The sequence below is a fragment of the Pungitius pungitius genome, chromosome 7 (genome assembly GCF_949316345.1).
Source record: "Pungitius pungitius chromosome 7, fPunPun2.1, whole genome shotgun sequence".
In the NCBI taxonomy this organism is placed as follows: Eukaryota; Metazoa; Chordata; class Actinopteri; order Perciformes; family Gasterosteidae; genus Pungitius; species Pungitius pungitius.
Window position 1 is genome coordinate 21,707,812 of NC_084906.1, and position 23,987 is coordinate 21,731,798.

At 49.9% G+C, this 23,987-nt stretch overlaps 4 protein-coding genes across 7 annotated transcripts; 2 read left to right on the forward strand and 2 right to left on the reverse strand.

Annotated features, from left to right (window-relative positions):
• Positions 1–392: 392 nt before the first annotated feature.
• Positions 393–3,141, reverse strand: LOC119216576 (cytochrome c oxidase assembly factor 7). Its single transcript, XM_037469553.2, has 3 exons — positions 2,729–3,141; positions 2,251–2,391; positions 393–1,946 (listed from the first exon to the last, which is right to left on the reverse strand). The coding sequence occupies exons 1-3, from the start codon at positions 2,832–2,834 to the stop codon at positions 1,501–1,503; spliced, it is 693 nt and encodes a 230-aa protein (XP_037325450.1). The 5' UTR covers positions 2,835–3,141; the 3' UTR covers positions 393–1,500.
• A 19-nt stretch (positions 3,142–3,160) lies between these two features.
• Positions 3,161–7,679, forward strand: zyg11 (zyg-11 family member, cell cycle regulator). Of its 2 annotated transcripts, none has more exons than XM_062563395.1 (17): positions 3,161–3,514; positions 3,598–3,763; positions 3,853–4,064; positions 4,142–4,456; positions 4,551–4,664; positions 4,739–4,855; positions 4,942–5,082; positions 5,301–5,477; positions 5,684–5,748; positions 5,842–5,941; positions 6,011–6,061; positions 6,138–6,299; positions 6,388–6,435; positions 6,504–6,701; positions 6,803–6,855; positions 6,970–7,067; positions 7,155–7,679. In XM_062563395.1, exons 1-17 carry the CDS (start codon positions 3,491–3,493, stop codon positions 7,358–7,360), a joined length of 2,247 nt encoding a protein of 748 aa, XP_062419379.1. In that variant the 5' UTR covers positions 3,161–3,490; the 3' UTR covers positions 7,361–7,679. The 2 variants fall into 2 exon arrangements, with proteins under 2 accessions (XP_062419379.1, XP_062419378.1); XM_062563394.1 differs by having other exon boundaries at positions 3,162–3,514; positions 4,139–4,456.
• Position 7,680: 1 nt separating this feature from the next.
• On the reverse strand, positions 7,681–10,012 carry echdc2 (enoyl CoA hydratase domain containing 2). 3 transcript variants are annotated; one of them, XM_037469550.2, is made up of 11 exons: positions 9,755–10,012; positions 9,476–9,543; positions 9,307–9,391; positions 9,146–9,232; positions 8,972–9,064; positions 8,833–8,889; positions 8,685–8,747; positions 8,181–8,305; positions 8,042–8,092; positions 7,902–7,949; positions 7,681–7,824 (listed from the first exon to the last, which is right to left on the reverse strand). In XM_037469550.2, the coding sequence occupies exons 1-11, from the start codon at positions 9,969–9,971 to the stop codon at positions 7,747–7,749; spliced, it is 972 nt and encodes a 323-aa protein (XP_037325447.2). In that variant the 5' UTR covers positions 9,972–10,012; the 3' UTR covers positions 7,681–7,746. The 3 variants fall into 3 exon arrangements, with proteins under 3 accessions (XP_037325447.2, XP_062419380.1, XP_037325449.2); XM_062563396.1 differs by lacking the exon at positions 9,755–10,012 and adding an exon at positions 9,650–9,709; XM_037469552.2 differs by lacking the exon at positions 8,972–9,064.
• A 3,506-nt stretch (positions 10,013–13,518) lies between these two features.
• LOC134132169 (leucine-rich repeat-containing protein 52-like) lies at positions 13,519–23,666 on the forward strand. Its single transcript, XM_062563420.1, has 2 exons — positions 13,519–14,698; positions 22,609–23,666. The coding sequence occupies exons 1-2, from the start codon at positions 14,050–14,052 to the stop codon at positions 22,932–22,934; spliced, it is 975 nt and encodes a 324-aa protein (XP_062419404.1). The 5' UTR covers positions 13,519–14,049; the 3' UTR covers positions 22,935–23,666.
• Positions 23,667–23,987: the final 321 nt, after the last annotated feature.

The window sequence follows — 23,987 nt, forward strand, 5'->3', positions numbered from 1 at the left end:
GTTAGAGACAGAAATGAATTATAACTCTTATTTATTTCGGAGGAAAGTTGTGTGAAAGGGAGCTGGATGTTGTTCTATTTGGGGAACTCTTATGTAAGATTAGATAATCCCTTATTCCTCTGTAAGGGAACTCTAATATCTTCTATTAGGCCTCCTTTGGTCTCCACACATCATGGTTTTTTGCTGACTAACCTCTTGTGGTTCACAGTTGGTTGTGAAACCAACAGATTTTAGGGTTTAAATGGGTTTCATTTTTAAACTAAGTAAATGTACTACTAAGTACTAAGTACTGAACAATTTTTACTTGAGTATTTTAGCTTGGACTTGTACAGCACTCTTCTAGTCTTCTGACCACTCAAAGCACTTTAACACTACATGACATCATTCACCCATTCATAGACTGATGACAGGACCTACCACACACAGTGTCCCCTGCCCATCAGTAACTAACCTTCACACACAATGCTGGGGATAAGTGTGGGTCACAAACCACTGCCTGATGATCATTGTCCCAAACTATCACATACTTTGGAAAGTCATCTCCAATCGGACCCTGTTTGGTTCTCGGCCTCTTCCTCTTTTCTCTGGATGTCAAATTCCTCGTCCTTCCATTGTCACACATTGTGACATTGTGTTGTGCTCCAGCTGTTATATTCTTGTCAGTTGATGGTTCACGAGATGCACCTTTGTTAGAGAAAGTCAAGATTCAACGGGAAGAAGTTGACCAATTTAGGACAGATTCAGAAACAAAGTCTAATGGAAATGTAGAGAAATATGCTTCACATATTATGACAACTTGTCCAACCATTTTGCATGTAGAGACTTATGCGATGAACTAATGCCTAGATGTTGTGGGGGGTGAGACAACAGATAATACATTTGATCAACATGACATAAGCAACTGAGAATTGTACATAACCATTTGCATGGATGTACCAAAGCATTTGCAACTTGTTCAAAGAAATGAGAAACTGCTTTTTTGAGGATTTAAATTCTAATCTGAGAAATGTACCAAAGCGACTGAGAAAAACTGTATAATGAATACTTGTGATTCTTTAAGTATATTTTATATGGAGCTGTTGGGAATTTCCTCCCGTTATTAACAATTCTAATAAAATGAGATTGACACGTTTGTAAAAACATCAGTTTGTTCACTGAGTGCTTGAGATTGATTTAATGCACATGGTTTGTTCCAACAAAGTAAACGACATCCTGCGTAATAACAAACACGGTGATGATGTAACATAGTTTTAGATCAAGCTTGATGCAAATGACAACGTGATGACATCACACGGATTACCTAACCGCCAATCACAGTCCTTCAAAAGGCGTCACATCATGAATCTCAACTCTTTTAGATACTTTACACGTCCTGGAGACACTCGACACAAACATCCAATCCGGGTGTGGACCCCCCTCAACGCGGCGAAGCCTTCAGCGCCGTGGTTCTATTATGGAACCTCTTACACAGTCTGAGGTCCCAGAACTTGAGCGTCTCGTTCACTCCCCGAACTGGAGCTGGCGCTCCTTCTGCAGCCCGTGCAGCGCCCTGGCCCGCTCCTTCAGCTGCTCGGCCTTCTTGTCGTCCTTCGGCGTGCCGTCCCCGAGCTTGTACATGCGGCTGGCGTTGGCGCAGCCCCACACGTGTCCCAGCTCGCAGGCCCTGTCGGCGTAGCGCAGCGCCTGCTTCATGTCCGGCGCCAGGCCCTTGGCGTTGCCCTCGATGAACAACGCGCTGAGGTTGAAGCAGGAGGCAGCGAAGCCGCCGGCGCAGGCCTTCTCGTAGTACTGGCGGGCCACGGCCACGTCCGCCCCCCCCTCGTGGGCTCGCCCGTCGTGGGCCAGTAGGCCAACGTTGTGGCACGCGTCGATGGACTTCTTCCCGGTGGAGTGGCAGGAGCGCATGAAGCAGGAGTAGGCCTCCTTCAGACACTCCGTCACGCCTCCTGCAGAGAGGAGCAATTTGAAGCATCGGGTGGAAATAAGGCTGAAGAGCAGGAACACGGTTACATTCATGTGTTCACCAGTAAATGCTATTCCTCAGACAGTAGTTATTCATGTCTATGCAGAAGCTGGTCTGCTAGTCATATTATGTACTACTGGATCATCTAAACTCAAACAAGCAGGTATTTCATATTTATTGGTCTGGAACCCTTTTGTTACTACGTGACCAGTAATTCTCCACTTCAGTGTGCGTGGCTTCATTCCATCCTCTCAGATGAAGCATTCGTCCTGGTTCTGCTAGGTTACCTTTGCCGTTGACGTGGTACGCCCCCAGTTTATAGCAGCTCTCTCCGTGCCCGTTGCTTTCACAGTTGTGTTTGAGCACCTTAGCTGCAGACTCGTAGTTCTTCTTCACCCCCTCAAAGTAGTCAGAGAGCCTCTGGCACCCTGAGAGCAACAAGGAGATACTATGAGGAACACATCCAAGGCTCCAACACAAGCCTTCAGATGCTCTGAAGACAAAGCACCCCCCATCATGGATATGCAGATCGAGTGGAACAGGTCTGGATCCCTTCAGTAGGATACGAACACTACCTTAGCATCATACTGTAGCTTCTTTATAACCAGTGTGCATCATCACCATTAACATGGTACTAATATCTATTATACCAGCCCGGTTAACTCGTTAACTTATGACATTCTATACATGTGTATTAGCATGTAATATCTAGCTGGTATCCCACGTTTAGTCGCCTTCAATGTGTTTAAAGCTAATAACAGTTACCTTCAGGGTCGTTTTCTTTGTAGCACTGGAAGCTGTACTCAACTTCCAAGTTATCCAAAAACTGCTTCACTTCCTTCTCATCTTCAAAGTTGACCAGTCCAGCCATGTTTGTCCTCCCTGTGTCTTTATAATCTGCAGCTTGTGACCTTGGTGAGTCGGTTCTGAGCGCTGTTACGAAAGCTTTCTTAAACAAATGAAATTAAAGACTACGTCGACGTGATTACAAGTAGGCGTGATCTTGCTGTACAATCAGTAACTAGATTTACTTATTAAATCATTTTCCTGAGCGAACAGAAGAACACGATCGAGCGTGTCACCCGGTGAACTCTTCCGGGTTTTACTAACCCTCCTTCACAGGCTTCCGTAGTCCCGCCCCCGCTTCGCTAATGCACTTCCGGTGTTGTGACGGCTGTGACCTTTTGTTTACCGTTTGTCTTTTCCAAAGTATAAAGATAATTGCCGGCCGATGGAACCCATATTGATACACAACCTCCCTCCTGGTGACGTCTTCCGTAGCTTCATTCACTGCAGCGACTGGTCCATATGCATTTTTAAAACATGAATTCCGCTACAGCAGCCATATTTCGACATGTTCCTCCTCAACGGAGGCGACAACAAGTGAGCTAAGATTTAGCTAGCTAGCGAACTAGCTTCTGGCTAGCTAGCTAGCTGCTAACAGTAAGCAGAACACTAGTAACGGAAGCTGCGTCCGCATTATTTAGATTGATTTATTGCCGTGGAGCTGAAGACATCTGATAGACGATGGCGTGTAGTTTCCTAAACACGGTGAGTGCTTCTGCCCTTTGATGACGTCATGACAACACGTGAGAGAATGCCGGACGTTAAAGCATCCAAACGTTTGTTTCCAGGATGACGCGTCCCCGCCGGCTCTGACCGACCTGTGTCTGAGCCACGTGAGTGTGAACCTGGAGTGGTTCTGCGTGAAGCTCCCTGACGGGTCCTGGTGCTTCCGGGAGGCCGTGCTGTTCCCCCAGGAGCTGGCAGACCAGCTGCTGGCCAAGATGGCCACTGAAGGTAGACGCGGGGTACCCTGACACATGAGGAAGGCCCGTGCTTGTTGTGCTCCCAGCCAGGCCGTGGTAAACGGACCCGTTCCTCTGCAGGTCTGCTGAACGACAGCACCGTGGGGGTGTTTCGGAACAGCGAGTACCTGCGGCTGAGGCGCGCCTGCATCCGTACGGCACGCATCTCGGCGGAGGCCTTCCAGAAGGCCCTCTGCTCCCACCGGCTGCTGGAGCTGGACGCCGCCAGGGTCAACGCAGACCTCACCATTCCTGATATCCTACAGGGGCTGGCCACCAACAAGTACTGCCAGGTAACGGGGAGCTAGTTTGAAGCACCTGTCGGTGTGGATGATTGAGCCTCGTTTGACGTCCGTCTCCTCCTCAGAAGTCCCTCCAGCGACTCGTCCTGAGCGGCCTCACTATGTCCTCTCTGGAGGAACCGGCCCGGCACCGCTTCGGCCTCCTGCGGGGGCTCCGCTCGCTCTCCCTGGCCAACGTGGACTTCTACGACTCTGGGCTGGCAGACGTGTGCTCGCTGCCTCAGCTGGAGAGCCTGGACCTCTCCAACACCTCGGTGACCAACCTGAGCCCCCTGCTGGGCCTCAAGGAGCGACTGCGCTCGCTCACTCTGCACCAGCTCAAGAGGCTGGAGATGAGCACGACTCAGCTGCTGGGGGTCATCGGCCAGCTGGACGTGCTGCAGGTGAGGAGCCGTCTGGTATTGGACCCGCTTCTATCTGACCGGCCCGTGCTGAGAAGAACCACTTTTGTTCTGTCTTCTCACACGGACAATGCAGCACCTGGACATCAGCGATGACAAGCAGTTCACCTCCGACGTGGCTCGTCAGCTGCTTGGACAGCGAGGGATCCTGCCCGCTCTGGTTTCCCTGGATGTGTCGGGGAGGAAGCAGGTGTGTGAGCGTGTGTGTGTGTGTGTGTGTGTCTCATAGAAGGCACACAGGCTAAGTGTGTGTGAACATCGCAGGTCACAGACGCGGCTGTCAAGGCGTTTGTGGAGGAGAGACCGGGGATGACCTTTGTGGGACTACTGGCCACAGATGCTGGATTTTCTGACTTCCTCTCAGGAGAAGGAACCCTGAAGGTGGGAGTCGGCGGCTACGTAGTCCTCGCAACGTCGTGCAGAGAAGCGCAGGTTTGCTTCATGAAGCCGCTCCTCTGTGTAAGCAGGTGACAGGAGAAGCCTACGAGACCCAGATCTGTGAGGCCCTGCGGCGCTACAGCGAGCGGGAAGGTTTCGTGAGAGAAGCTCTGTTTCACCTGTTCAGCCTGACCCACGTCATGGAGAAGCACCGGCCCGACATCCTCAAGGTGGGGACGACCAGGACCAGCTGCTGAGCCTCCAACGCATTCAACTCCTATGTGTTTAGTGAAAGGAATACATGCATCTATATAATAGTAATACGGTTCTTATAGAATATCACATTATGCATTTTGATTTGCTCCATTTGACCCCGAACCAACAACCAAGAATACATTTGTGTGTCCATCAAGTGCCAACCCCCGCCCCCCCCTTCTGTCCCCCCCAGCTGGTCGTCGTGGGGATGAAGAACCATCCCTCCACCCTGAACGTGCAGCTGGCAGCGAGCGCCTGTGTGTTTAACCTCACCAAACAGGACCTGGCGGCGGGGATGCCGGTGCGCCTGTTGAGCACCGTCACGGAGCTGCTGCTGGAGGCCATGAGGACGTTCCCCAACCACCAGCAGGTACCTCCACCACGTCCAGCACCACCACAGTCCCTGGTTCCATCAGCAAATGTTTCTATGCTTCATTCCTACGACAAACGTCTGAGATGTTTGTCCATCGTCGTGTCATATTGCGCTTGTTCATTTATCCGTGTGAAACGGATTGAGTGTGCAGACGGTTGTCATGGGGATGAAGCATCATCACTGACTCATCATGTTTCCTGTAGCTGCAGAAGAACTGTCTGCTGTCTCTGTGCAGCGACCGCATTCTGCAGGAGGTTCCATTCAACAGGTGAACGACTTCTTCATACAGGAGCAGCGTAAAGTACATTTCAAAAGTCATATGACGCGTACGTCATGATGCCCCCCCCCCCCCGTGTGGCAGGTTTGAAGCTGCTAAACTAGTGATGCAGTGGCTGTGCAACCACGAGGACCAGAACATGCAGAGGATGGCCGTGGCCATCATCTCCATCCTGGCTGCTAAGGTAGGGGCTGCGCCCGTGGCTGGGGGGGGGCTTTCTTCTTCGTGGGTGTTTAACACGTTGGTCTCTCAGCTGTCCACAGAGCAGACGGCTCAGCTGGGCGCAGAGCTCTTCATAGTGAAGGTAGGCTTCTTAACTCGCAATAACGTCTTTGTACACAATCGCCATTTCATTTCTAACATGTCCCCCCCCCCTGCAGCAACTGCTCCACATTGTGCGTCAGAAGGCCACTCAGGGGGTCGTGGACGCCACCCTCAAGTTCACGCTGAGCGCCCTGTGGAACCTGACCGACGAGTCGCCGACGACCTGCCGCCACTTCATCGAGAACCAGGGCCTGGACCTGTTCATCCAGGTGCTGGAGGTGAGACAACAGCAGAGCCCCCCCCCCCCGAGCAGATGAGCACTCTGGCTGAACACCAGACTCACCGATCTTCTGTCCCCCTCTGCAGTCCTTCCCCAGCGAGTCGTCCATCCAGCAGAAGGTGCTCGGGCTGCTGGTGAGTTCCCTGCTCGCTCACAGGACCCGACTGCATGGACAGTACTGAGACGCCCTTACTCCGCCTAGAACAACATCGCGGAGGTGGGGGAGCTTCACGTGGAGCTGATGGTGCAGGGCTTCCTGGACCACATCAGCACCCTGCTGCACAGCCCAGAGGTGGAGGTCAGCTACTTCGCTGCCGGCATCCTGGCACACCTGACGTCCCGAGGGGAGGGGGCCTGGGCTCTGAGCGCCGAGCTCCGCTCCTCACTGCTGGAGCAGCTGGTAGGAACCTGCTGGAGCACCTGCTGCGACGTGGACACGCCCACTTCTGTGTCTGACCCGTGTGTGTGTGTGTGTGTGTGTGTGTGTGTGTGTGTCTCTAGCATGATGTCATCATGAAGTGGCCGGGGCCCGAGTGTGAAATGGTGGCCTACAGGTGAGACACAGCTTCTAAACCTGCAGCTAAAGGCTTATTCACTTCACTAATCCGGTTTCCATAGCGATCTAAAACCAGCAGAAACATAGACCCCCCCCCCTTGTCTCTCTGTAGGTCCTTCAACCCCTTCTTCCCCCTGCTGGAGTGCTTCCACACCCCTGGTGTCCAGCTGTGGGCGGCCTGGGCCATGCAGCATGTGTGTAGCAAGAACGGTGAGACCGCCGCCCCCCCCCCCCCCCCCCCGTGCGACTAGTGCCCCCCCCCCCAAGCATCTGTGCTCACACACAGTGTCCCTGCAGCCGCTCGGTACTGCAGCATGCTGCTGGAGGAGGGCGGCCTGCAGCAGCTGGAGCTGGTCCACACCCACCCGCAGACCCACAGAGACGTCCGGCTGCTGGCCCGCGGCATCCTGGACAGTCTGCAGCGCCACAGAGCCCGCACGGGGCAGCCCGCCCCCCCCCCACAGGTAAGCACATGTGACGATCATGGGACAGGCAGCGAGTAGGGATCCATCTTATTATGATACGTTCTTCTCTTTCAGGAAGTAAGAGGAACCTCATTCAGGAAACAGACTAATTGTGTGTGTGTGTGTGTGTGTGTGCGTGTGTGTGTGCGCGTGTGTGCGTGTGCAAAGGAACGCTAACGGTATTTATTCCTCGTTTCTCGGGATTAAAACAAATGATTGATGCAAGTTTAATGGAGAAAAGACTTCTTCCTGTGAACTATAACACTAAAGAGTTTATAGATGTAATATATATGCTTGTTGGTCTGAGCGTTGTGATGAAGAACAAGAACACGTTATCCAATAAAAATCATCCCCAAAACCACAGTCTCATCTTTTTAATCCAAAGCGCACGAGACAAAAAGAACAAAGTGTCCACGAGGCGTCCACTACTCCCCCGTGTAGCGCGGAGGCCTCTTCTCCAGGAACGCCGCCATCCCCTCCTGCCGGTCCCGTGTGGGGATCACCTGAGGACAGGGACGGGTTACAGCGGCACGCCGGGGGGGGGGGGGGGGAGTACACTGAAAAGCAGAAGGAGTCTCACCCGAGAGTAACACATCCTCTCTATCGCCATGGCTGAGCTCATGTCCACCTGAGGAGACACGCAGTCACTACATGTCCCTAGTGATCAAGTATCCATATGATGTCATACACGCGCATATGATGTCATACGCAATGAGGTACCTCGATGCCACGGTTCATCGCCTCCTTCGAGAGACGCACAGCGATGGGAGCCTGAGGGGAAGACGACTAATCATCAACTCCTGGAAGTGCCATTTTAGTGAGGGGGGGGGGGGGGGGGGGGGGGAAGAGGGTCTCTGACCTGCGGCAGGATCTCTCGGGCCAGGACCAGCGCCTCCCTGTACGCAGCGTCTCCGCTCTGGTTCTGTTCGATAGCTCGGTTCACGAGGCCGATCCCCAGAGCCGCCTGTCCCCCGATGCGTCTTCCTGAGGGACACGTTAGACTCAACCATCACATTTTACAGGTTTTATACTTTATATTATGAACAGAACGGATCAAAGTGAGCAGACCCGTTACAGGAGTCCTTTAGTTGATGATAGTTGTGGTTTTTATCTCCTGCCTTACATTGAACTTAAAATAACCAAAACAAGTTCTCAGCATGAAACACATCTCGCTCCGAGAGCAGATCTTCCTAAATGACATGAAATAGAAGATGATCTTTACTGTGTGGCTTTTAAGGGTCAGCAGGTTGCTAGGCAACGGCAGCAATGGAGGTAAAGGTGATGACGCAAGCAGGAAGTCCCCCATGGGCCAGACCGTCCCATGTCAGAGACCTGTTGGAGGACCAAACGGTGCCGTACTCACCAGTGAAGATGAGCTCCTTGGCCAGCGAGAGGCCAACTGTCCTCGGGAGACGCTGACTTCCTCCTGAAGGCCAGAGGTCAAAGGTCAAACCCTGTCTCTCAAGCCAAAAGAAGGTTGTTTGATTCAGGGAGCTGTGGCTGCGTCTTACCGGCCCCCGGGAGCAGCCCCCGCGTGGTCTCAATCAGACCCATCTGAGCCGAGTGAGCTGTCAATCACAACACAGCATTCAGGTAGAATCAATTGTTTGGTAGCCCCCCCCCTACCTCCCCTCCCCAGAGGTCACTCACCGGCAGTGCGGAGGTCACAGGCCAGGGCCAGCTCAAGCCCGCCTCCCAGGGCGGCGCCATCCACGGCGGCGATGGTCGGCATCGGCAGTGATGCTGCCGGGGGGGGGGGGGGGCATGAGCACAGGAGGGTTCATGATCTCAGACACACACACACACACACACACACAGTCTTACCGATCTGAGTCATGAGCGAGCGCAGGCGGTGGACGAAGCGGTCCGACTCGGCGTGGTTCATCAGCACTCTCTCCTTCAGGTCTGCACCTAAGACCCCCCCCAGCACACGTCACCCAAACAGCACCAATGAAGAAGAACTGAGGCGTCACACTGAAACTCACCTGCACAGAAAACACCTGGAACCAAACTCCTGAAGACGACCACGTGAGCCGAGTCGTTGGCGAGGGACGACACGAGATTCATCATCTGCAGACACACGGACAGAAGGCCTCAGAGTGTGTGTGTGTGTGTGTGTGTGTGAGACACACAGGTGGAGGTGCTGATGCTCACCTGTGACAGAAACACGTGACCCAGAGCGTTTCGTGCCTTGTGACGGCACATCAGCACCTCCACTATGCCTGGGGGGGGGGGGGGGAGCAGACCGTGATTCCACAACTGCTACCCGAGATGATTTTGTATTCATTTTCTTCTTCTTCTGACATGAATTCTCTTGATTAGTCGGACCTTCCATAAAGTTACAGCATTACAAATATCTGGATGATACAATCCCCGCACTGATGACGCAACGCGCAGCATCACGTGGGTTCCCGACCAGCGGCCCTCGCGTACCGTCGTCTTCCCCCTCTAACCGCCGCAGGTCCACCTCCGGAGGGGACGCCTCCGCATGCTTCCGCCGGCTCTGCGCGCCGCCACAGGCCGGGGGAGGGACGCCTTCTCCGGGCAGCAGCGGCGCCCCGCCCCGGGGGATCGGAGCCGAGGCTCGGACGTGTGTCCACGGCCTGGAGGAGCAGCTGGGAGCCGCGAGTCTGCGGAGGAGCGTCGCCATGTTGGCTGCTCGGGGTCAGAAGCAGGAAGTAGTTGTTCTTCCTGAAAGAGGAGGGGCTTTGAAGGCACCGTGTTCATAAAGCTGTACACACCTGAGAGGGGCCTCACCTGTGCTCCACGAAGAGCTGCTAATAGAGATTAGTGCGGAGCCCCTTTGGTTTTTTAGATGTTTTTGTCATTTTGTGCCCTCATTGCATCCCTAAATAGACACATTAAATGCACAGGTAATTGGACTCAGGTGGAAACCACCAGGGACACGGCAGACAATCACAGGAGGAGACAGGACAAGGCAAAGGGACACGAGAGACATGAAACTACAAAATAAAACCGGAAACAAACCCACATCGTGACAGTCACATTCTGTAGGTCAGAGGTCACGAACTAGTGGACCGCGGTCCGGATCTGGACCCAGAAGCCGTCCCATCCGGACCCGGACCAAAGGCTAAAAAAAGTTGGTTGTTATTTAAAGGTGGCGGAGCACTTAGCATTCGAGTTAAACCATCCCACGTGATCCCACTCGACCAATCGAGTCTTTGCATTCAGGCAGGACGACGACATCATCTCAATGCTGCAGACAAAGTAGAGCATTTAATCCTTAATGGACCCACTGGTCTCTGTTCATAGTTCCCACTGCAGCACTGACGTGTGTCATGTGCTCAATGAGCTCCTCCACGTGATGCCTTCAGGTACACGTTTAAAGTCCTGGACAAACTAGATCTTAATTCTCCCACTTACCAGAAATGTGGATATATACATAAACCCATTCATCCATCTTCAAACTGCTTATCCTGTACTCAGCATTCGTGGGGGGGGGGGGGGGGGGGGGGCTGGAGTCCATCCCAGCCAACGGGGTTCACCCTGGATCAGTCGCCAGCCAATCGCAGGGCAGCACAGAGACAAACAACCATTCACACTCACATATATGTATATATATATATGTATGAGAGAACATTATTTATATTTGCAGTCACACATATTTTTTCAGTTCTTTGTTAAGTGACAATAAATAATGTCAAAGAGTTTTAGAATCATACTGAATTCATTTGGTTTGTTAGTCGTGTATTGATTACATGCAGATGTTGATACAACTCCTCTATTTAATCACACTAAGTAGTCACAATATGATCTTCTGGACCTTCTAGACATCTTCTCTGACTGGACCTCACGGGGCTTCCTTCGTATTGGACGGGACATTGGCTCAGTCTTTTGTCCACTGTGTTCATCATGTGGGCACCGAAAGCAGGAAATGCAAAGGCAGGACGCCACAGGAGGCGTGTCCTATAATCCTGCTGGACATTCACACACACACACACACACACACACACACACAGGCTGAGGTAAAGTTTTCCGCTGCCATGTCTAGTCTGACCATCCATTATTGAGCGGGACTCTCCAGGTTCTGCATGACACAGTCAGACGAGGCTCTGATGACCCAGAGTGTGTGTGTGTGTGTGTGTGTGTGTCTGTCTAAGTGAGTGTGTGTGTGTGTGTGTGTGTGCGTGTGTGTGTGTCTGTCTAAGTGTGTGTGTGTCTGTCTAAGTGTGTGTGTGTGTGTGTGTGTGTGTGCGTGCACAGAAAGAGACGGGCTCGTCAGAGAGAGATCACTCGGGTTCTAGTCGGCAGATTCTGTTGCAGAGAAGTCAAATGTCACATGTTGCTCTTTAGAGGCCAACCGGCTGCTTGCACGTGATGTGCCCCCCCCCCATGAGATGGAGATATGATGGTGGATGACGTTTGAGTGACAGACTGAGCCCGATATCCCTTGACCATCAGTCAGCAGGAACACGTTTCCCATGAATCATCACAACAGGAAGTGTCCTTCTGTGTGTTCTAGAGAGCTTAATCATCACCTTTAGCTGGACCCCCCCGAACCCCCATCTGACCTGTCCCACTGTCCCCCCCAAACCCCCATCTGGTTTGTCTGTCCCCCCCAAACCCCCATCTGACCTGTCCCACTGTCCCCCCCAAACCCCCATCTGGTTTGTCTGTCCCCCCCAAGCCCCCATCTGGCCTGTCCCACTGTCCCCCCCAAGCCCCCATCTGGCCTGTCCCACTGTCCCCCCCAAGCCCCCACTGTCAACCTTTTTCAGCCCTTCTTTGCAGTGTTTTCGGCAAATCAGCGTTTCTGCACAGTCTGCCTGAGGGCATTACCCACAATTCATAGCTTTGTGACGTTAAAGCATGGGGCTACCAGGGGGGAGCCCAGCGGCGTGAAATAATCCCAAAGGTCAACAAAGAGGTCGGCATGAACATTAAGAGCAACCCAAGGCTTTCTTTCATTTCTCTTATCCAAGCGGAATTCACAAAAACACAAGAATAATGAGAATAATGACATTGAATGTGACGTAAATCGTACGTGTGTCATCACAGAAGCTTCATGCGTCGCCGCGTGTCCTTTCTACATCTAAAGCCCTGACAGGTTCATTTTAGGCCTCCTGAAATGATGCCGCCCCCCCCGTCCTGCAGGGGTCAGCCTCGGACCGGAGGGGGTTCTGCAGCTCTGTCCTGTTGGGGATCATCTGAGGACTCTTCATCATCACAATCCACTACACAACCCACTACACAACCCACTACACAACCCACTACACAACCCACTACACAACCCACTACACTATCCACTACACAACCCACTACACAACCCACTACACAACCCACTACACTATCCACTACACAACCCACTACACTATCCACTACACAACCCACTACACTATCCACTACACAACCCACTACACAACCCACTACACTATCCACTACACAATCCACTACACACCGACGCACCTCTCGTCACCAATGGGTGGTGTGACGGCCAATCAGAAGCTCTGCTGAGGCCTGTTGACCATCTGTCAGCAGCTTCTTTCTGACGGATGTTCGACACTCTCAGTTCTTTTGTTGAATCTGTTTTGAACTCATGAAACCAGAAGAAGACACAACAGCTTCCAGCTCGTCTGTGTGCGTGTTTTCATCCGAATAAAAGAATATGAGATGTTTATTTGAGTCGCGTTCTGTACAGTAACGATCCACAACGTTCCACTTTAATGGGACAGATCTCACTCTTCACAACACACATTTGTGACGCAGTGTCCTCAGGTGAAGGTGAGTGACACCTGTGATAGGATCAGACTGATAGGCGACACTGAGAGCAGCCTTATTAAAAAGTAAAGGTGAGCTCCTCAGGGAACAAACACAAGGCCTGCAGGGAGCATGAAGCTGGGTCACACACACAGGTGTGCATGAACACCTGTGGAAGCCGACACCATTCGGTGCAGGCAGGGAGGTTCTGGGAACCTGACCCAGCTGGTGATGCTTCTCACATGAATGTGATGTGGAGAAGAAGATAAATGCTACATGATGAAGAACATTTTCTCCACGTCATCACTAAACTACGTTTGGATCTATTTTATAAAGATGAATTATTCATACTCAGCTGATCTTTGTTTGGAAACGTTCTAATATCATCATCATCATCATCATCATCATCATCATCATATAGTTCAACTCAACAAACAAATAAATAAATATATACTGTATAGTAACTGCTTCACTCCGACCACCACGAGCTGACGTCACCATACCAATCAAACGGGGGCCAGCAAGGGGCGTGCGCAACACAAGGCACGCGCTCTTGTCTGCGCGTGCGTGGAGGCGGAGCGCGCGCGAGGGGGTTAGCTCAGATGAGCGCAGGACTGGAAGCACGCGCTCTCTCGGAGAGCGATGAGCCGCACGCGCACGCCGGGGTTTACGTCCACGATTTGTTTGTGTTTGTTTAGAAAGTAAATAAACAAACATTCCTGAAGGTGAGTCACGGACCCGGCGGTCCTCCTCGCGCACAATACCCCCCCCCCCCGCCGCCCCCGGCCCCCCGCAGCGCGCAGCGTCTCGCGGTCACCTTCTGAAGGAACGCACCGAGAGCCCAGATGTCTCTTGTTGACGCGTGAGACAGGAGGCTGGAGAGGACCAGCATCCGGGCCACCAGGCAGCCACAGACCGGCAGTCCGCGCACACATGCAGGATGCCCGGAGCGCGCCGGGGGGTCCTGGTCCCGCTCAGCCCGACTTCATGACGCCGTGGGCAGCCTCGTCATGCGTCTTCTGCCCGAGCCCAGCGCCCAGTCCCTCCGCCTGCTCTTCCTCTTTGTCTTCGTGATGGGGGTGACGCCGTCCCCGGCTCTCACGGCCGGCTGCCCCGACAGATGCGTGTGCGACGACCAGCTGGTGGTCCAGTGCGCCGGCCAGGAGCTCACCGTGTTCCCCAGCGACGTGCCGCTGGCGACCCGGCAGCTCATCATCTCCAACAACCGCATCGGGGACCTTCCGGCGCTGCAGCTCAACTATCTGTCCGACCTGGTCTACCTGGACTGCAGCAACAACTCTCTGACAGAGATCTCAGAGTCCACCTTCGGGAACCTGCGCAAACTCGCCTACCTGGACCTGTCGTTCAACACCCTGCTGCAGATCGAGGACCGCACTTTTGGGCCGCTGGCGTCTCTGGTGATGCTCCGGCTGACGGACAACCCGGGTCTCGGGGAGGTCCACCCGGACGCCTTCTCGGAGAACTTGGCTCTGCAGGTTCTGGACGTGAGTCGGAACAACCTGACGGCCCTAAACATCAGCAGCCTGATCGCGCTGCCCGCCCTGCGCTCTCTGGGGCTCAGCGGGAACCCGTGGAGCTGTGACTGTGACACGGAGGACCTCTGCCTGTGGGTGCAGATCGAGGGCTTCAAGTTCCAAGGTGAGGATGGATGCACGTGCACGCACACACGCACACTACATCTGTCAAAATGACATGGTCTTCCCACAATGCGTCAGTGAGCTCCTGCAGGTGGACCAGCTCATCCGAAATAATGATGTTATGGTGGAGTTCACCTTGATGTTTGTGTTTCTGTCTGTTCGGCCACACAATCACACGCACACACACACACACACACGCACACACACACGCACACACACACGCACACACATCCTGAGAAAACCAGATTGATGTATTGAGCTCAGAACTTCTTGTTGGTCGAACTGCATCTCCTTTCCTGGCCCAGATAATGCTGAGAAGATCATTGTGTCCTTTTGTAACTGTCTACATGCACAGAAGCACACACACACACAGGAGCATGCTGTGTGTGTGTGTGTGCTCTGCCACTGGACACTCTAGATGTATAATGATGTAGCTTAAAAAAGCTTGACTTCCATTAAGTGTTCAGTGTGCGTGTGTGTGTGTGTGTGTGTGTGTGTGTGAGTGACTCACCCCAGTCAAGTGTGTGTTTGTGTGAGTCAGTGTGCGATCTAGGAGGTGAGAGGAGACCTGAAGGCCGGGGCTTGTGGGAAACAGGAATGAGATTACTGTAAGGACGTGAGGAGCTTGAGAGCCGCTGGAAGACAGCAGCTCCCTGAAGTAGTTATCATCTCCACATGGAAGTAGAACTGGCACAGACACACACATGCACGCACATGTACGCACACACACACACTGCTCCGTGTCCGTGGCGCTCGGAGCAGAGAAATCGCAGGGTTGTCTGTTTGAACCCCGGCGGCTCCTTGTCCCGTGTCCAGGTGTCTCTGAGGGACACTGTGGGACGGTCAGAAATGACACGTGATGTGATGCTGGTCACCAGGAAACCACACAAAGAGAAAACATTCTAAAGAAGGGATGTAATCAATGTGATGTCACCCACCGGTTTCGAGACAATTCTACAGCTTTTTTGATATGAGATCTGAAAATGAGGTTTATTTGTTACAAACTCAACAATGAAATTCCATAAAGAGAAAACAGAGGAGTAGAACAAACGCTTGATGATGTCAAGAAGGATGAGCGCACGCAATTAGGAGAGAATCCGATCAATCTGCGCCTGGTACCAATGGGCCCAGTGACCGGTACCGGTCCGCAGCCTGCTGGTTGGGGTTCCTGTTCTATAGGACCAGAGGAGCCGCTGCTCATTACAGAGAATGCAGTTTAAGACTCTTTCATTAATAGGAGGTTAATAACTGCTAACCAGCTGTTTTCCTGATGTGACGAGAAGAGTTAGGCGTAAACACTCAGGAAGTCGCTCCGTCTCTGACAGTAAATCCCATTTGATCGAATATGACAACCCATAAACAGCTCTGGTAACCAGTTTAACAAGGTGAATGGGGTCAAATAAGTGTGTGTGTGTGTGTGTGTGTGAGGGCATGTTGACTGACTGCAGGGCTCTGAGTCGGATGTACTGAGATTCCAGCTGTCGCTACCTCTCAGTTGAATGTGAATCAGGTACATGAGAGTCGAAGATAGACTTCAGCAACAGAGAAAACGAGAAGACAAGAAACGGAGCCCCAGATATGTCAATCAAAGCCGTTTAACAGATCGTGACAAAGACTGAGTGTGATACAGACGGTTCATTACTGATCTGCTGATTTGAACATTTGAATTGTCAAATCAATGACCTCCTAACTGTCTGTTTGTGACCACTGTCCCTTAAACCTCTGTGGTAACTTCCCCGGGTCGAGGAAAGGTGGTTAGGAGAGTTGATGAGGAGATAGGAAAAGACAAGGTGGCGTTTAGGGAGTCGACTGCGTAGTGGACGTCATTCAGGCCTCTGCCTTCGTCCATCATCTGCATGTCGTTTCTCCCACGGACCAATGATACGTCACTATTTAAATATTGCTGCCGCAAGGAATTGTGGGACAGAATGATCTCCTTTCCTTTGGTAAAGGAAGGTCCAGTGGTTCCTAAAGGAGCTAAGTAAGGAAGCATTGAGGCTCCTTTCCTCAGCAGTAGAGAATAGAGCAGCTCTCATCATGGCGTCCAGTACCATTATATCAGGCCCCTTCATAATCATCACAAATAAAAACCGTATCACATTCTATATGTGGAAGCCATCTTCCACAGGGAGGTCAGAGGTCAAGGTCAGATATGCCTGAATGGAAGCGATCGCTGGAGCTCCTATGTGTTTAGCCCCCCCTACATGAGACCCTGATTACCATATGCATTGACATAATTAATGGGCTTATAAATAGCTCTGTTCTCGGTTCACAGGCCTCTCTGAGCCTGCAGCTCTGATCATCAGCTGTGTGATGTGTACACACACTGTGTCCACACATGCATGTGTGTTTAATGTGGCCAGCTTCACTCGGAAGAAACACAGCCGGTTGTGCCCCCCAGCGGAGGATTTGACACACAAAGACACAGAAACACACGCACACACACACTTACATAAATGCACATACACAAAAACGTGCACATACACACACGAACACATAGAAATCTGAACCCGCCCACACACACAAAGGAACAAACATACAAACCCATTAACTGCAACATTCTCTGAGTGCTCGCGCATGTGTGTGTGTGTGTGTGTGTGTGTTCCTCTAATTACTGCTATTTAGTTCTGTTTTTGTGTCATAGCTCCTTTAACATCACCATAGAAACACAATGTGTCGGATTACAGTGAGATGTTTATGAAGCAAAGGTTTGAGGTAGTTTGGTGCCTCTTTAAGGTCATCTCAGGACTCTTTGAAGTTGTTTGGTGCCTCTTTAAGGTCATCTCAGGACTCTTTGAAGTTGTTTGGTGCTTCTTTAACATCATCTCATGACTCTTTGAAGTTGTTTGGTGCTTCTTTAAGATCATCTCATGATTCTTTGAAGTTGTTTGGTTCCTCTTTAACATCATCTCATGACTCTTTGAAGTTGTTTGGTGCCTCTTTAAGGTCATCTCATGACTCTTTGAAGTTGTTTGGTGCCTCTTTAACATCATCTCATGACTCTTTGAAGTTGTTTGGTGCCTCTTTAACATCATCTCATGACTCTTTGAAGTTGTTTGGTTCCTCTTTAACATCATCTCATGACTCTTTGAAGTTGTTTGGTGCCTCTTTAAGGTCATCTCATGACTCTTTGAAGTTGTTTGGTGCCTCTTTAAGGTCATCTCATGACTCTTTGAAGTTGTTTGGTGCCTCTTTAAGGTCATCTCAGGACTCTTTGAAGTTGTTTGGTGCTTCTTTAACATCATCTCATGACTCTTTGAAGTTGTTTGGTGCTTCTTTAAGATCATCTCATGATTCTTTGAAGTTGTTTGGTGCCTCTTTAAGGTCATCTCAGGACTCTTTGAAGTTGTTTGGTGCTTCTTTAAGGTCATCTCAGGACTCTTTGAAGTTGTTTGGTGCTTCTTTAACATCATCTCATGACTCTTTGAAGTTGTTTGGTGCTTCTTTAAGATCATCTCATGATTCTTTGAAGTTGTTTGGTTCCTCTTTAACATCATCTCATGACTCTTTGAAGTTGTTTGGTGCCTCTTTAAGGTCATCTCAGGACTCTTTGAAGTTGTTTGGTGCCTCTTTAAGGTCATCTCAGGACTCTTTGAAGTTGTTTGGTGCTTCTTTAACATCATCTCATGACTCTTTGAAGTTGTTTGGTGCTTCTTTAAGATCATCTCATGATTCTTTGAAGTTGTTTGGTTCCTCTTTAACATCATCTCATGACTCTTTGAAGTTGTTTGGTGCCTCTTTAAGGTCATCTCATGACTCTTTGAAGTTGTTTGGTTCCTCTTTAACATCATCTCATGACTCTTTGAAGTTGTTTGGTGCCTCTTTAAGGTCATCTCATGACTCTTTGAAGTTGTTTGGTGCCTCTTTAAGGTCATCTCATGACTCTTTGAAGTTGTTTGGTGCTTCTTTAAGATCATCTCATGATTCTTTGAAGTTGTTTGGTGCCTCTTTAAGGTCATCTCAGGACTCTTTGAAGTTGTTTGGTGCTTCTTTAAGGTCATCTCAGGACTCTTTGAAGTTGTTTGGTGCTTCTTTAACATCATCTCATGACTCTTTGAAGTTGTTTGGTGCTTCTTTAAGATCATCTCATGATTCTTTGAAGTTGTTTGGTTCCTCTTTAACATCATCTCATGACTCTTTGAAGTTGTTTGGTGCCTCTTTAAGGTCATCTCAGGACTCTTTGAAGTTGTTTGGTGCCTCTTTAAGGTCATCTCAGGACTCTTTGAAGTTGTTTGGTGCTTCTTTAACATCATCTCATGACTCTTTGAAGTTGTTTGGTGCTTCTTTAAGATCATCTCATGATTCTTTGAAGTTGTTTGGTTCCTCTTTAACATCATCTCATGACTCTTTGAAGTTGTTTGGTGCCTCTTTAAGGTCATCTCATGACTCTTTGAAGTTGTTTGGTTCCTCTTTAACATCATCTCATGACTCTTTGAAGTTGTTTGGTGCCTCTTTAAGGTCATCTCATGACTCTTTGAAGTTGTTTGGTGCCTCTTTAAGGTCATCTCATGACTCTTTGAAGTTGTTTGGTGCCTCTTTAACATCATCTCATGACTCTTTGAAGTTGTTTGGTGCATCTTTAAGGTCATCTCATGACTCTTTGAAGTTGTTTGGTGCCTCTTTAAGGTCATCTCATGACTCTTTGAAGTTGTTTGGTGCCTCTTTAACATCATCTCATGACTCTTTGAAGTTGTTTGGTGCCTCTTTAACATCATCTCATGACTCTTTGAAGTTGTTTGGTTCCTCTTTAACATCATCTCATGACTCTTTGAAGTTGTTTGGTGCCTCTTTAAGGTCATCTCATGACTCTTTGAAGTTGTTTGGTGCCTCTTTAAGGTCATCTCATGACTCTTTGAATTGTTTGGTGCCTCTTTAACATCATCTCATGACTCTTTGAAGTTGTTTGGTGCATCTTTAAGGTCATCTCATGACTCTTTGAAGTTGTTTGTTGCCTCTTTAACGTCATCTCCTCGTTCTCATCATTCATTCACAATCTCGTTTTGGTCGTTTCAAGCCTCTTTGTTGCCACTGTACAGCTGTTTGGTGTGTCTTCGTACTCATTCTTCTTCTTCTTTGTGGTCTCTTTCTGGTTGGTCTGTCTCTTGTTGATCCCCTATGTCCTATATAATAATCCATCTAACACGTTGTAATGCTTCCTGTGCTGAAGGAGAAAACAGGGACTATATCAGACTAAAACCAATCAACAACGAGGAAAAATGTCCTGCCAAAGATTAATGTTCTGAGCAAACTGCTGTCCTGAGAGGGGACAGTGTGTGGGGGGGGGGGGGGGGCACCCCCGTGTTTGTCTCATGCTGCAGCAGTTTGTAGGCAGTGCGTGTTTAAGGAGGAGGAAAATGGGAACTGCAGTGCAGCAAGCAGGAAAGAGTTCCTGTTCTCTGAGGAAACTTCTAGCTTTCCTTTAACGGCTGAAACCACACAACTCAAGGAGATCTCTTCTTTATCTTTATTCTGATTTCAATCTGTGACCTGACAAGGTCATCAGTTAAGCACCTTATATAATCCAGTCCATCTGATCTGAAGGGGTTTTTGTAGATTTAAATGCCGTAAAATGATAAAATGAATGTGAAGATTAGCTCAAGTTAGCAAAGATATGGTTCAAAAATCTCTAATAAAAGTGACTCTAGACTCAAGATTTACAGAATCACATACGTTTGATAAATTGTACATTGAATGTTTGAACAAGGTATTTTCACAAGGAAGAAAAGCAAAGCAGATGAGGTCATGTGAGCGGCTTCCTGCCACATACGTCTCGGATCCCCATCTGAATGATGGAGAAGGATCCCGCTCCATCTTTTCTTATCTCTCGTGTGACACTCTGTGGACTCTCTCAAACTGAATCTAGTTTCAAGCTTCTGATAGATTTGATGAGGTGTTAATGGTCTGGTTTGACCGCTAACAGTGGCTAATGCTAACTAGTATTAGATAACCCTTCACTGACTTTACGACTCTTTGACAACATCAAAAACAAGGGACAAAAGACTCACATGGCTTTGACACCGGGGGGTGCAGGTGATTGGACACAGGTGGAAACCATCACGGACATGGCAGCCAATCACAGGGGAAGACAGGACAAGGCAGGAAGTGAAGTTACCCCAGGGACACGAGACACAACAAAATAAAACAGGACATGAACCCAAACCGTGACAGTAGTCTAGTGAACAGTGTTCAAGGTCTCTATAAAGAGCCTCTGCAGCTGGAGTCCTCACTAAGAGACAGGACGACAGATTATTATGTTCTTTCATTGTGTGGCCCGCCCACTCATTTCTTTAATTGAACACAATCTGGAAAGAAAGAAACATGTTCTCGCAGTCTCTCGTTTTCTTTTCTTTCTGTTAAATTTAATGCTTTTAATCAGGGCTGTCAATAGATTTAAAAAAACAACAACAAATTAATCACACATTTCGAACTGTATGAATCACGAAGACTATGAACTTCTGTTTGTTTTAACTGACTGCAGCACCCAGCCGTTTGGTTCCAACTTTGTTCAAATATTTGATCGCATTAATCTCTAATCATTAATCTCTTATCATCTCTTATCATTAATGGCATAGATTAATGCGATCATTGTGACAGAAAACCCACTTTTAATGTGTCATCTGTATGAAGACTCTACTATTGCGTCATGTCTCCCAGCTCCTTCATGCTCAGTTGGCTGGTCTTCATACCTGTTGGGATGGATTCCAGCCATTTAACCAGCTGTGGGTCAGTGTCCTGAGTCCTGGTCTCTATCTGGTCTCCTTAGAATTTGAACTGAACCTGCAGGTGATTAGATGAGTCATTTAATCACCAGACTAATCAGCCTCGCTGGTCTTTGGGTCACTGTGGATTGCAGGATTTAGGTCAGTTTGTGATATTGGTTCTGGACAGAAACCAAACTGGGTCTCGACTTCTTGGTTTCTTAATCGTTTCACAACTTCTAACTGCTCTCAACAGCCTGGCAGGTACCAGAGGTGTAGATCGTATGTGAGTATCATCTTCCCCACATCACTCATCTCAATGCTCAGACCTCTGGCCTAAGTGCTGTTTAATTAACACAGTCAATTGCATCAGTCCATCAGAGAGCAGGAAGGGAGCCAGATCCCATCCTGTCTCCTCCTCTCCTCCTCTTCTCAGTAACTTTGAGAACAAACCCTGGATTCTCCTCATCTCTCGTCTTGGGGGTTCCGGCCCCCCCTCGTCTCCTGCCGTCTCTCGGGGTTCCCGGTGTGAGTAATGGAGGCTGCAGCGGGGGAGGAGTGAAGCATCTTGGGAAGGATACTGACACTGAAGCGTGGCAGACCTGTGTGTGCAGAGTGAAAACACGCAGCAAGGCACCATGACCTCCCGACCTTTGACCTCTGCTGAGTAAACGCTCTACAGTGTGTGTTGTGAAGGGAGAAAACCTGTCTACTATAATCGTGTGTGTGTCTGTGTGTTTGCAGTGTGTCCTGAAGTCTCCCAGGGTCGCTGTTAACTGCTGTTTGTGAGTGTGTGTGTGTGTGTGTGTGAGTGTGTGTGTGTGTGTGTGTGTGTGTTTGTGTGTGTTTGTGTGTGTGTGTGTGTGTGAGTGTGTGTGTGTGTGTGTGTTTGTGTGAGTGTGTGTGTGTTTGTGTGTGTGTGTGTGTGTGTGTGTGAGAGTGTATTTGTGTGTGTTTGTGTGTATGTGTGTGTGTGTGTGTGTGTGTGTGTGTGTGTGAGAGTGTGTTTGTGTGTATGTGTGTGTGTGTGTGTGTGTGTGTGTGTGTGTGTGGGCCTCACACCACTTTGTCTCTCTCTTAATTACACCCTTTGTCTCCGGATGTTCTGCCCTTCGTCGTCCACTATAGGTCCTGATTTCATTTATCCTTCCTTCTGCTCTCTGTCTCCTCCTTCCTCCCCCTTCCTCTTCCTCTTCCTCTTCCTCCCCTCCAGACGAAGGCCAGACCGTTTGCCACAGTCCTGCCGAGCTGGCGGGCCAGCGGATGGCGGAGGTGGGCATGCAGCTGCGGGCGGACTGCCACCAGGGCTTGGGCTACTGGGACTACCTCTTCTTCATCGCCATCGGCTTCGTCATCTTCTCGGCCGGCACGGTGTCGGCCTGGGTGATGGGCGTGCTCATGGTGCTGTACGAGCGCTACAGCAAGAGGAAGAGCGAGGAGCTGGACAGCGACGATGAGGACGACCGGGGAGGGGCGGGGGGGGGAGGGGGAGGTAACCAGGGGAACGGGGATCTGAGCAAACCTGGAATGGAGGTGTGACAGACTGGAGAACCACAAGAGACTCTGAGACCACATGGGACTCTGTGTGTGTGTTAGCGGTTTAGAGATATGCAATTTGCTGTGTGTGTGTGAGAGGACGTTAGAAACAGCAATAAGGACGACTATGCCTTCACTTCAGGAGTACAGAATGACCTCTGATGTTATTGAGAGCAATAAACCCCATAGACACCTACACTACACACAGACACACACAGCTATCGGGGTCACAAAGACAGTAATGCCTTAACTCTGCGTTTGGGCACCAGGATGGGATTTCCCAGAATGCCTTGAGGCAGCTTCAATGGTGAACGGCCTCCCAGACAAAATCTGTCCCGTATGCAACAACTAAGAATGAACTTCCTGTTCGGGGGGGTTAGTCCAGCTTAAAGGCCCCCTGTGGAGTCGAGACATCCTCACCTTCATGCTATGTATCTGCATGCTCCAGGTTCTGTCCAGAGCTCCAGTCCAGCTGGTGGAGTGGACCAACCCAACCCACAACATCATTTACATCATTCGTCTCTTAAAGGAATATACACATAGCAGATGTTGGTTATGGGTCATCATCGTCACCTTATGGACTGGATTGTGGCGCATTCGGGGACACCAGGTTTGATCGGAACCACGTATGGGTCCATGCAGGTCTGCAGCTTTATTAGAAGAGGGTTAGTCAAACCTCAACTATGGAAATGTGACATATTTAACTCGAGGAACAATAAAGCTTCCTAAACCGTCCATCTGATTTCTTCCGTCTGCTCAGTAGATGTTGAGGTCACTTCTTTCATGCAGATTGGACCTGAACTCATGAGTCTTTTGCAATGCATCCCATCTGGTTTCTTTGTGAAGGAGATGACACTTGATCGCCCAGCTAGAGGTCAAGGAACCCCTCTCCAGCTGGTGCTAAGCTAATGTTTAAGTGAGTGACTCAACCGTATTGAGTGTGTTGGTCTGGTGTGTTTCCTGGGTGGAGTCAGCTGATGCATTCTATGGCCCAGTGGTCACCGGGGAGGTAGAAACCTGTGTGTGTGTGTGTGTGACACCTAGAAGAGGATATGT

What these genes read in the sequence shown, in the direction of transcription:
- zyg11 (XM_062563394.1), top strand. Translation starts at nt 3,491, where the DNA reads ATGGCGTGTAGTTTCCTAAACACG. An exon ending in CCACCAACAAGTACTGCCAG is followed by an intron (nt 4,065 to 4,138) that starts GTAACGGGGAGC and finishes TCTCCTCCTCAG; the next exon opens with AAGTCCCTCCAGCGACTCGT. An exon ending in AGAAGGTGCTCGGGCTGCTG is followed by an intron (nt 6,436 to 6,503) that starts GTGAGTTCCCTG and finishes TACTCCGCCTAG; the next exon opens with AACAACATCGCGGAGGTGGG.
- echdc2 (XM_037469550.2), bottom strand. Translation starts at nt 9,971, where the DNA reads ATGGCGACGCTCCTCCGCAGACTCGCGGCTCCCAGCTGCTCCTCCAGG. An exon ending in CTCGCTCATGACTCAGATCG is followed by an intron (nt 9,065 to 9,145) that starts GTAAGACTGTGT and finishes CCCCCCCGGCAG; the next exon opens with CATCACTGCCGATGCCGACC. An exon ending in CCCGAGAGATCCTGCCGCAG is followed by an intron (nt 8,093 to 8,180) that starts GTCAGAGACCCT and finishes TCTTCCCCTCAG; the next exon opens with GCTCCCATCGCTGTGCGTCT.
- LOC119216576 (XM_037469553.2), bottom strand. Translation starts at nt 2,834, where the DNA reads ATGGCTGGACTGGTCAACTTTGAAGATGAGAAGGAAGTGAAGCAGTTT. An exon ending in CAAAGAAAACGACCCTGAAG is followed by an intron (nt 2,392 to 2,728) that starts GTAACTGTTATT and finishes TGTTGCTCTCAG; the next exon opens with GGTGCCAGAGGCTCTCTGAC. An exon ending in GTACCACGTCAACGGCAAAG is followed by an intron (nt 1,947 to 2,250) that starts GTAACCTAGCAG and finishes TCCTCTCTGCAG; the next exon opens with GAGGCGTGACGGAGTGTCTG.
- LOC134132169 (XM_062563420.1), top strand. Translation starts at nt 14,050, where the DNA reads ATGCGTCTTCTGCCCGAGCCCAGCGCCCAGTCCCTCCGCCTGCTCTTC. An exon ending in CGAGGGCTTCAAGTTCCAAG is followed by an intron (nt 14,699 to 22,608) that starts GTGAGGATGGAT and finishes CCTCCCCTCCAG; the next exon opens with ACGAAGGCCAGACCGTTTGC.